This window comes from Vigna unguiculata, chromosome 2, assembly GCF_037176805.1.
Source record: "Vigna unguiculata cultivar grain cowpea cultivar isolate G323 ecotype 2 chromosome 2, ASM3717680v1, whole genome shotgun sequence".
In the NCBI taxonomy this organism is placed as follows: domain Eukaryota; kingdom Viridiplantae; phylum Streptophyta; class Magnoliopsida; order Fabales; family Fabaceae; genus Vigna; species Vigna unguiculata.
The window spans coordinates 3,818,556-3,829,925 of record NC_140793.1 but is presented as its reverse complement, the minus strand read 5'-3'; the positions used below and the strand labels follow the sequence as shown (position 1 = coordinate 3,829,925).

Below are 11,370 nucleotides of genomic sequence, written 5' to 3'. Positions count from 1 at the left end.
GAATTTCAGGCCTCCTGTTACTCTCACCATAGGAGTCAGTCCGCTCTAAGTGAGACTAAATGACTCCTTAGAGTGTCAGGATGCAATCCTCACCTTAAATCCTTACCAAATTATATAGATGGAGCACCACCATGGACACCCACTAATAGGGGCCATGGAATTACGTCCTGACCACTGAAGCACTACCATGGAATCTCACCTAGAGATCCCAAGGATTTACGTACTGACGACATACTATACATATTCAATCAATCATGAAATATTCACCACACATATCAATATCATATCAATCTTCGTAATCATCCTTCATTCGTATCTCATATTTAGTCAACCACAACTCATCCTTCCCAAAGCCATGAAAATAGAATCGTACATCATGCCAATACCATGCCAAGGAACATCATTCATTTTCCATGAATCCCTCCATATTTCATATCTACTCCATAACCAACTCATCATGTTAAATTTTGTGAACCAATCCCATACAAACATCATGCTCACATCATGCCAAAACTCATGAATCATAATTTCCATCTCATTCATACAGGGTCACTCAATTCATATAGTTCATACCCAAGATAAAGCATAACAAGCCAAACATACAATTAAGGCCCCAAAAACATAAAAGGTACAATTGCATAAAGAAATCTCGTGCCAGTCTCGCTCAAGCCACAAGGTCTCGCTTAGGCGAGACTATCATTAGGGAACCCTGCGAGGCTCGCGGATTCTCGCATAAGTGAGCCGCTACTCGCCTGGGCAAGCATGTCCCTCACCCAAAAGAAAGGCTTCCTCGCCTGAGCTACGCCTATAGCACAAACCTCAAACCCTCACTCGTCCTCGCTTAGGCGAGCCTCTCTCGCCTGAGCAAGATGGCGTCACGCTCAAACGAAAGCTCTTCGCCTGAGCGAGAACTCAAGCGCGAGTTTGGGTCTGTCTCTACAAGTCTCGCCTGGGCGAGGCTTGGTCGCCTGGGCGAGAGTGTCAAGTCTCGCCACTGTTCATCCTGCAACAGCCATATTTTCACATCCAAACAATGATGCCAACCATACCACACATTCATAGAAATATATAAGCTCGAAAATCACGAAACACAAGCAAGATAACAACCATCGCACCAAACAAGAGGGTTCTAGCTTCCCTTACCAGGACGAATGCTAGCGGAAGGTACAAGCACACATTAGGGGATTACTACATATCCAAGAACTGATTTGCAAGCTGGAATACTGACAGTAGAACAGAAAACGAGATTACTAAAAGAGCTATAGTTGGAACTGCAACTAAAGGAGGTATTAGTTGGGGATTGACTTACGTGTAATAAATGGAGTTCTCCTAGCTCAACGAAGAATGGGAGCCAAACCCTAGCAGAGCTCTGTTGGAAGGAGAAGAGAGAGTGAGATGGCTGTTTTTCTTATAGGTGCAGAGAATGAGAGGAATAAGGCTGGTTTAGGGGTTTTGGGTACCGTATGGGCCAGCCCTTAGGCCCAAAAGTTAAGGCCATGCTCATTAACATAATACCAGAAAAGTGGGTCTTACACGTAATGTCCATATCTAGATCTAAACATTGTCTTCTGGACATCTTCTAGCTTGACCAAGATCTGATGGTATCCAGACCTCAAGTCAATCTTGGAGAATACGCATGCCCCTCTCAACTAATCTAGCAAATCATCAATCCTCGGCAGTGGGTACTTATTCTTTATCGTCAGTTTGTTTAATTGTTGGTAATCCACACATAACCGAGAACTCTCATCCTTCTTCTTCACCAGTAGCACAAGAGCTCCCCAAGGTGATGCACTAGTCCTGATAAACTTCTTTTCCAACAAATCCTCTATCTGTTTCTTCAACTCTGCTAGTTCCGTCGGTGCCATTCTATACGGGGTTCCTAACACTAGACCCACTCTGAGGACTAGATCAATAGAGAAATCTATGTCCCTGCTGGGTGATAACTCGGTTATCTCATCTGGAAACACGTCAGCATATTCATCCACTACTAGTATTCTTCTAATTTGCTCTTTTGTGCTTTTCTTTTCAGCTTGAGCCACAATCACAAAACAAGTAGCTTCTCCTTTCATCTCCCTCACTGCCTCCTATGACGATATCAACTCTTCCCCTTGTGTCTTTGGGAATACAACTTTGTGTCGTCCATAGTCAATCACGACATGCTTGATAGATAGCCAATCTAGAGGCAAACATATATGATTCACCTTGAATCTTCGACCCTCTACTTCCAGCAAGCATCCGACACAGGCAGAATTGGTTGAAACATGTCCAAATGTTGGTATCGAGACTATTAACTCGCATCCGAGAGCACGAGTCGACAATCCCATTTTCTTCACGCACTCGTGGGATATGAAGGATTGTGTAGCTATTGAATCAAACAACACCAAAACTCTATTACCCAATGTTCCTGCAGAGAACAATAAGATTAGTTAGGCACAAGTGTCACCTTACCCATATAGTTCGTTATCTCCTTGGTTGGCCTCTTCTGATTTAGCATATATTGGCTTGGACCCGGGAGGGGTTACCTGCAGAAGGGACTCCGAAGCTTAAGTCAGCCAAAAGCTCTCAAAAAGTCAAATTAGGTGATTAATGAAGTAATGAATGCGTACCTTTAATTTGTGGGGTCCATGTATATTTATAGATTATTAATTATGTTTGCCCATTCCATGGGCTGGGCCCTGGTTTGGGTCATTGGTGGGCCTAGGCCTTGGCCTAGGCCCTTAGTTTCGACTATCGGGGGCTCATTAGATATCAAGGGGGGCTTTGGTTTCACTGAGTATCTTAAGGTGGTCGAAATAAACCGACTACTCCCTTTGGCGGCTTGTGCTGCCATTGCTCACATGCTGTCCTAGGCGGATTATTCCTTTTAGCGTCTTATGTTATCGGTTCAGGCCAGTTAGGCTTAGGTCAGCCCAGGCCGGTTACTTGAATGATTTTGCATGTAGGTATGGTGATTGTTTATTATTATTACTTGGTTAAATTGGCTTGGTGTGGTACACCAGTCCCCTAGCCTTTGCCGATATAGGTATGTCGGTCAAGGATGATTTGTGTTGACATGACAGCGGGACCGGTTAGGTGTGGTACACCAGTCCCCTAGCCTTCAAGTGTGATGAACAGTGTTAAGGCTAAAGGCGGGAAAAGGTTGGCAGCAGGTGAAGGGATGTCAAAGGTCTAATCAAAGGGGGTTTTTGCGCCATCGTTTCTGATACCCATGGCCTTTGGTGTGCCTGTGTCGATTGGTATGGGTCGTGATTTTTTGCGGGAAGAAGTTATGTCGTTTGAGATTTACCATTATAAATGTGGATTTCGTGATGGGTTTATGTTTGTTGGTTCATTTGCAAGAATTTCATAATCAGAGACTTTGCGTGCGTTATACTTGTCTGACTAGTTCCTAGATCCTGCCGTCATCTTTTCAGAAAAAGGTATGTCTATTAGTAGTGATAGTGTGTCGTTATCTTCTTCCAGTAGTGAGAGTATGGAGTCTGGGAGGAGTGTAGGTACACAAGTTGAGGAGGAGAGTAGTAGCCCAGCGGCTGTGGTGGGTAGAATTCTGATGGAGACGGTGACTGAGGTGCGAGAAGACCCTCCTAAAGAAATGGCAGAAGGTAATTGGCCGGCCAAGGCCGGTTACGAATGGATAGCGACTGACGTTCGTACTCAGTCGTCTTTGTTTCGGTGGTCGCGTCTACTAAACTCTTGGTTGAACTGCACCCTTGTCATCGCGAAAGGTGTGAACCGGGGTATCGTTTCCTTGGAGCGAGTGAACGCCATTGACCGCGTATGTCACGGCCAAGAGGGGGAGACCAAGAAGTTATTTTATATGTATATGTGTCATTTCTCTCAACTGCATGTGAGATTGCCGTTGGATGACTTCACCATGGGAGTACTTCGTGAGCTCAACGTGGCACCAACGCAGTTGCATCCGAACAATTGGGCCTACATGCAAGCTTTCCATGTCTTGTGCTAATCACTATATCTACAGCCTTGTCATCGTGCATTTTTGTATTTTGATGACACTAGGCCACGTCAGCCGACTACTTGGTTATCCTTGGTGAGCCATCCTAGTATTAGCAGATTGGACGCGTTCTCACAGTCCTTCAAGCACTTTCAGATAGTGGTGAAGGAGGAGGGCAGGCGTAAGACCCGGGAAATTTAAATAATTATATTAATAATTATTTAATAAATGTGGGTAGTAGAAGCCTTTATGGCATTTAATGCTAATTTGTGATTTTGACCTTTATGGCATTTGTTGTATAATTTGTGATTTTGACCTTGTAAACTATGATGAATTACTTAGCATGATGGAGTGTATATTTTGGCAATTGGTTTGGTTCTCTGCGTGTCTAACAACGAATAGGTCTTATATTCTCGCCCGAGCTAACTATGCTTGCCTAGGCGAGAATACTAGATAGGAAATTTTGGGTTGCGTCTGCACATCTCGCCTAGGCGAGGATTCATGAAAACGTGAAGTTGTGCTCAAGGGTCTCGCTCAGGGCGACAGAGTACCTCGCTCAGGCTAGAGGTACTCGCCCAAGCGAGAATTCGGGTTTGATGCTTGTGTGTTCTAGTGTTTCGCCGCCTAGGCGAGAGTTGTTGTGTTGAGTGAAGTGGGATCTCACCCAGGCGAGATAAGCGAGCCTTCGCACGAGAAACCTGTTTGCACGCTAGCTCAGGTGAGGAATCTTAGCTTGAGCGAGACAGGCCTGGTCGCTTAAGGTAAGACTTCTAGCCCAGGCGAGTTTAGTGCAGTCTATGTGTATTGTTGGCATACTTTGATGAAACATGGATCAGGAGATGCTGTGCCATGAGCGGGTAGGTTCATGGATGGTGGATAACATGTGATGGTATGAGCGAGGAGGTTCATACTCGATTACTCTCCTGTGGGGATACGAGCGAGGTAGATTCGTATGTTTCGTGCTCAGAGTTGAGATATGTTGCGTGCGGGGAGGTACGTAACTTGTGAATCACATGTGTTAAACTACGGGCAGGTAGGTCCATAGAGTAGGACTACAAGCGGGGAGGTTCGTAGAGGCAGGACCACGAGCGGGCATGTTCGTGTGAGCATCAGGAATCCTGAGTCCATGACTAACCTTGTTGTGTGTTAGTAGTTGAACAGCCTTGGAGCATGTTGAGAATGTAACCAAAATGTAATCATGATAATAAGATAAGGTGTTTTCAATCATTTAATTCTTCGTGATTTTTATATATATTTTTGAGCTCACCCTTTCTGTGTGTGTTTGGCGATGATCGTGTAATTTTACATGGGAGCAGTTGATGATACAGGTAATGTTGTTAACACTCGAGATGGAGAGAAGGACTAGCTGGGAATTAGAGCTAGGGAGTTACTATGCTTTAAAGCTTTATTTGGAACTTGTAAAAGCTTTTAGGAATTATTTATCTTTATTAGATGTTTGTCGCGTTGAACATTAAATTTTTGTTTTACTTCTACGGCGGATATTAATGAAGTTGTGGCGTTCCAGCTTCTTTTTATATATTTAATTATTTATTTGAGTAATATCTTTTAGGGATGTTACAACAGGTCTTACTTCCTTAATCCGATGGGAGTACAAAATTCCCGTTTAGTTGGACGGGAACCCCTTCTCGGTACAAGGATATGGGCACCGACGAGTTGTCGGCGGCGGATAAGGAGGTGATGGAGGTCTTGATGAAGTTTTCTGATAAGTTGCCCACTAAGGGCCTAGTTAGGGTTTATAATTCGGTTCACCCGATTATTGATATTGAAGGTATCTGTTTATGACTTAAACATTTTTTATGTTTCTAAGTTGACTTAGCCGGATGTTGGTGCATTTTTGTAGGTCATATGGCTTAGTCCAGAAAGAAGAACTTGGCGCTTTTCCAAGCACTACGAAAGAAGATGGCCGCGAAGGCAAAAACTACTGGGAACATTGATGTTCCAAACTTACAGGAGTCGCTGGTCGACGTGCATGTGCATGGCGGCACTAAAAGGAAGGCTGCACTACCGGCTCGACCCGGTAAGGGTAAGGACTTGAAGAAGGTCAGGGTTACGTTACTTGGACCAAGGTCATCAAGTGGGACCAAGGGACCAGAATCTGGTTTGATTGAACTACCGGAAACGTCTGTTAGGAAGGACATCGACATCAATCTTCCGGAGATAGTTATCAACTCTATCGAAAGTATGGAGCCCGATCATCTGGTGAAGTATGGTGGAATTTGGAAGCAAGGCGTTGATTCTAAGTCGCCGGGTTGGATCTTTGTATCAACGAGAAGTAAAGGAGGGAAGTCAGGAAAAGGTGGAGGAGTTACAGGGGAAAGTTGCTAAGTTCGCGGAAGAGAGTGCCGCCTGGAAGAAGGAGAGGGAGAGTTGGGAGGAGGAGAAGAAAAGGTTAGGAACCTGGAAGGTTTGTTGCTCGGATTCAGAGGGTAAACTCAATAAAAGGATAGCGGATCAGGAGGCGGATTATGACAAGTTGAAGGAGAAGTATGAGGGTGTTGAGGGGGAGCTTGATGACTTGAGGGTTGTATCATCCGAGAGCACATCAACGGGTTCTAGAAAGGATTGTGGCAAGCAGCCTTCTTTCACCAGGATGTTGATGCAGTTGATTCAAGGTCTGATGTTAATAAAGATGTGGTGGATGGCCAGCTTATTGACGAGGCTGAGAGTAGTCCAGAGGGAGAAGTAGAAAAGGAGGCTTGTAAAGGAGGAGAAGGAAGCGGAGGTTGCCGTGGAAGGAGGCGATGGCAAATTGGAATAGGATTTTTATTTGTTATGATTTGAAATGGTTATCGATTCTATGTCTGTAATAATTAGTACACTACGTTTAATGTGATTAATGCTTTTGTGTATGCTATCTCGTTTATCGGATGTTGATAATTGTGATGTATGTTATGTTTGGTGAACTCGATTGTATGTTAAGGGTGTTCGACCCAAAACGATTACTTGTGGTAAGGGTGGGGAACTTAAACAAATTAACATCAAGTTAAGGGCTTTCGACCCAGGCCGGTTACTTGTGGTAAGGGTGGGGAACTTAAACGAATTAACATCAAGTTATAGGTGTTCAACCCAGGCCGCTTACTTGTGGTAAGGGTGGGGAACTTAAATGAATTAACATCGAGTTAAGGGTGTTCAACCTAGGCCGCTTACTTGTGGTAAGGGTGGGGAACTTAAACGAATGTGAGAAGTGAAGTAAAGAATGGTCATAAAGTTGGGAACCCTTCGTATTATTCATTGAATCTGGGGTGCCTCGTTAAAACCTCCCCGGCCAAAATCCTTCTTAGGGAAAAAAGACCAGGTGAGGAAAAAGAGTACACCCAGGGTTACAAGTGTTTGGTATGGTACAATACATGTTCTTTAACTAAACTAGAATTTGAGATGGGACACGTTCCATGTATTGGGTATTTCTTCTCCAAACAATTGTTCCAGCCGATATGCCCCTCCCCTAACATCTTCACGTATTCGGTATGGACCGTCCCAATTGGTGGAGAACTTGCCACCCTTCTTTCTTGCACTGCTGGCCATTCTCCAAACTAAGTCTCCTTTTATAAATGATCTTGGGCATAGGTTACCGTTATATTTCCTGGCAGCTCTTTGTTTGGCGGCTAAGTTGCGTATTTGAGCTTTTTCACTTAGCTCAGGTAGGAGGTCGAGGTGTGTGGCCATACTTTGATGATTGTGGGTTGAGTCATATACTTCTCGGTGTAGAGATGGTTCGCCAATTTCAACGGGTATCATGGCATCTACACCGTATACCAGGCTGAATGGAGACTCATTCGTTGCTGATTGAGGGGTGCACCTGTAGGCCCATAGCACTTCTACTAGTTCTTCGGGCCACTGGCCTTTGGCGTTGTCTAGCCGCTTTCGTAGCTCTACTAGGATAACCTTCTTTGCCGCCTTGGCCTGTTCATTTGTCTGTGGGTGTTCGACAGAGCTGGTTATGTGTTTGATGCCTAGACCGGTGTAGAATTTGGCGAGTTCCTTATCTATAAATTGTCGGCCATTTGCGATGATGATGGTATATGGGACACCATATCGACATATAATATCCTTCGAAACAAATTGTTGGACTTGCTGGGCTGTGATGGTGGTTAGTGGTTTGGCTTCTATTCACTTGGTGAAGTAATCGATGACTACTATTAAGAACTTTACTTGGCCTTTGCTAGGGGAGAAAGGGCCGAGGATGTCCATACCCCATTTAGCGAAGGGCCATGGGGATAGTATAGAATGAAGTTGCTCCTGTTTCTGGTGAATGAGGTTGCCATGCTTTTGGCATGGTTTACACTTTTTAACGAAGTCTTGGCAATCTGCTTCCGTAGTCGGCCAGAAGTAACCAACGCGAAGGATTCTGGTAGTCATGGTGCGTGCGCCGGAATGGTAGCCGCATATGCCTTCATGTAATTCCTGAATGATGTACTGGGCTTGTTTTGGAGTGACGCATTTGAGGAGTGGTTGGCCATATCCGCGTTTGTATAAATCATCGCCTATCATGGTATATCTAGCAGCTTTAGTTATCCAAGTTTTGTCAGCATTTGGTGGGGGGTTACCGGTTTGTAGATACTAGATGTAAGGAGTGGTCCAGTTGTCGGTTTGGGAATGGATTAGGTTGTGGCAATTATTTGTGATGGAAGGGGCGGGCAATGTCTGTTACAATAGGGATCAGTGGCGGCTTTTTAATTTGGTGTTGGCTAGTTTAAATAAGATGTCGGCTCTGATGTTGTCGGTTCTAGGAATGTGTTGGATGCAGACCTGGTCGAAGGCGGATTGGATGACTGCTCGAACGAGATGGTAATATTGTAAAAGGGTGGGGTCCTTCATCTGGAACTCATCATTCAGATGGCCCACAGTGAGCTTGGAATCAGTTTTGCATGTTAAGGACCTGACGCCAACTTCGCGGGCCAAGGATAGGCCAGCGAGGATGGCTTCGTATTCGGCTTGGTTGTTGGATGTTTTGAAGGCGAAGTGAAGGGATTTCTCAATGAAGATATCGTTGGGGCATTCCAACACGATGGCAGCACCTGCACCTTTCGGATTCAAAGAACCATCTACGTGAAGTGTCTTGCTCCTCTGTGGGTGTTTATTGGAGATCGTTGATGAAGTCTAGGAGGCATTGAGCTTTAATGGGGCCATGAGGTTCATAACAAATGTTAAACTCGGACAACTCCACGGCCCAAGACGACATCCATCCTGCTAGGTCTGGTTTCTGCAAAATTTTTTGAATTGGGTAATCGGTTTTGACGATGATGCTGTGGTTTTTGAAGTATGGGCGTAGGTGGCGGGCTGCGTGTACCAACGATAGGGCCAACTTTTCCACCATTTCGTATCTGGTTTCAGGATCTTGTAGTGTTCTGCTGACGAAGTAAACAGGATGTTGAGTGTCGCCTACATCGTGAACCAGCGCGGCGCTGACGGTGTGATCTGTAGTTGTGATATAAACCAACAATGGTTGATGAGTATCCGGTTTGTGAAGGATGGGTGGTGAGGTAAGGGTCGTTTTCAGCTTTTGGAAAATTTGTTCACAATCATCAATCGACGTGAACTTGGTGGATTTTTTAAGCTGTTGAATGATGGTTGGGTTTGTTCGGCTAATTTGGGCAAGAAACGGGAAATGGCCGTGAGACAGCCTATGAGGCATTGGACTTCTTTGACGTTGGTGGGGCTTCGCATTTCGATGATGGCGTTGCACTTTTTGGGGTTGGCCTCTATGCCGCGCTGGGTTAGCATGAATCCAACGAATTTGTCGCGGTCTACGCCGAATACGAACTTGTTGGGGTTGAGGCGAAGGTTGTACTGTCGTAACGCGGAGAAGACTGCCGAGAGATCTTGCACGTGCTGGTGATGGCTCGGAGACTTGACAACCATGTCATCGACATATACTTCGACGCAGTTGCCCATCAAATGACTAAAGACTTTGTCCATCAATCGTTGGTAGGTCGCCCAGGCGTTCTTGAGGCCAAAAGGCATAACTTTGTAAAAATAATTGGCGTCGTCAATGATGAAAGCGATTTTGTTCATGTCGGATGCGGCCATGGGGATTTGATTGTAATTGGAGTATGCGTCAAGAAAGCAGAGGACCTTGTTCCCAGCTGCGCCGTCGACAAGTCGGTCAATGTTGGGTAGGGGGTAGGCGTCTCGAGGACAAGCTTTATTTAAATCAGTGTAATCGACACACATCCGCTACTTGTCGTTAGCTTTCATCACCAGGACTATGTTAGAAAGCCAAGTGGTGTAGTGAGCTTTTTCAATGAATCCTACGCTCAGTAGTTTATCAGCCTCAGCCTTAGCCGCTAGGCGTCGCTCCTCGCCGAGTTTGCGTTTTTTCTGGGAGATATACTGTGCTTCTTTGTAGATAGATAACTTGTGGGATGCTACTGGAGGGTCCACTCCAAGTAGGTCAACAGTTGACCAAGCGAAAAGGTCTGTGTTGCCGACTAGAACGGGTATGATGATAGCACGCTCTCTAGAGTCTACATCAGTGCCAAGTTTGATGGAGTGACCATTCGGGAGCTCTAGGGGGGTGGTCTCTTCAACAAGTTTGAGGCGAACATCTCGGCGCACCCTAGGGTCTAGATCGTCACCCGACAAAGCGATGCCAGAGCCGGGTGGCCTTTCAATGTGATTGGTTTGCTGGATAGGGAGTTGTGGGCGAAGGCTGGCCATGTAGCATTTGCGAGCAAGGCATTGGTCGCAATGGATAGTAAGGATATCGCCAGAAGGGGAGGGGAACTTCATGGCCAGATGAGGGGTGGAGACGACGGCGCCAAGGGTGTTGAGTGAGGGGTGGCCAAGGAGGACATTGTAAGATGTGGGTGCGTCAACGATGAGGAAGCGAATAGGAATGGTCTTGGTTTGGGCTCCATCACGGAAGACTGTGTGAAGGTCAATGTAGCCGCGAGTGGAAACTTGTTCTCCGGAAAAGCCATAAATTGGCTCATCATACGGGACCATGGCCGTGTCTGGAGTTGAAGCTTTTGGTATGTTGCCCAGTAGCATATGTCCATGGAACTACCTTGGTCTATTAGGACTTTTTTAACTGCGTAGTTTTCTATTTCGACAGTAATGACCATAGGGTCGTCTTGTTTGTGGTCTAGGCCGTGAAAGTCGTCGTCCATGAAGGTGATGGGAGGCATGCAGCGTCTATGATGGGAATGGGTAATGTGGTTGATGGATTGGATATGGCAGAGGTGTTTCTTTCTGCCGGAAGAGGTGGATCCTCCACTAGCGAAACCACTAGAGATGGTGTTGATAGTGCCGCGTAGGGGAGGATTGGCGGGAGTAACATCGGTGCGAGCCGGTTGGGGGTCCTGGTTGGTGGGTTGGTTGGGGCGTCTATCATGGCGAGAGTCATGGGAAGGAAGTTTGTGGTCGTAATGAGGAGGATGGCGGGATCGAGAGGGGTG

At 45.7% G+C, this 11,370-nt stretch overlaps 2 protein-coding genes across 2 annotated transcripts; both read right to left on the bottom strand.

The window, feature by feature from the left end:
• Positions 1–7,336: 7,336 nt before the first annotated feature.
• Positions 7,337–10,144, bottom strand: LOC146888223 (uncharacterized). Its single transcript, XM_085670010.1, has 4 exons — positions 9,592–10,144; positions 9,261–9,388; positions 8,720–9,037; positions 7,337–7,885 (listed from the first exon to the last, which is right to left on the bottom strand). The coding sequence occupies exons 1-4, from the start codon at positions 10,142–10,144 to the stop codon at positions 7,337–7,339; spliced, it is 1,548 nt and encodes a 515-aa protein (XP_085526136.1).
• A 3-nt stretch (positions 10,145–10,147) lies between these two features.
• LOC146888222 (uncharacterized) lies at positions 10,148–10,918 on the bottom strand. The gene has a single exon (XM_085670009.1). The coding sequence runs from the start codon at positions 10,916–10,918 to the stop codon at positions 10,148–10,150; it is 771 nt and encodes a 256-aa protein (XP_085526135.1).
• Positions 10,919–11,370: the final 452 nt, after the last annotated feature.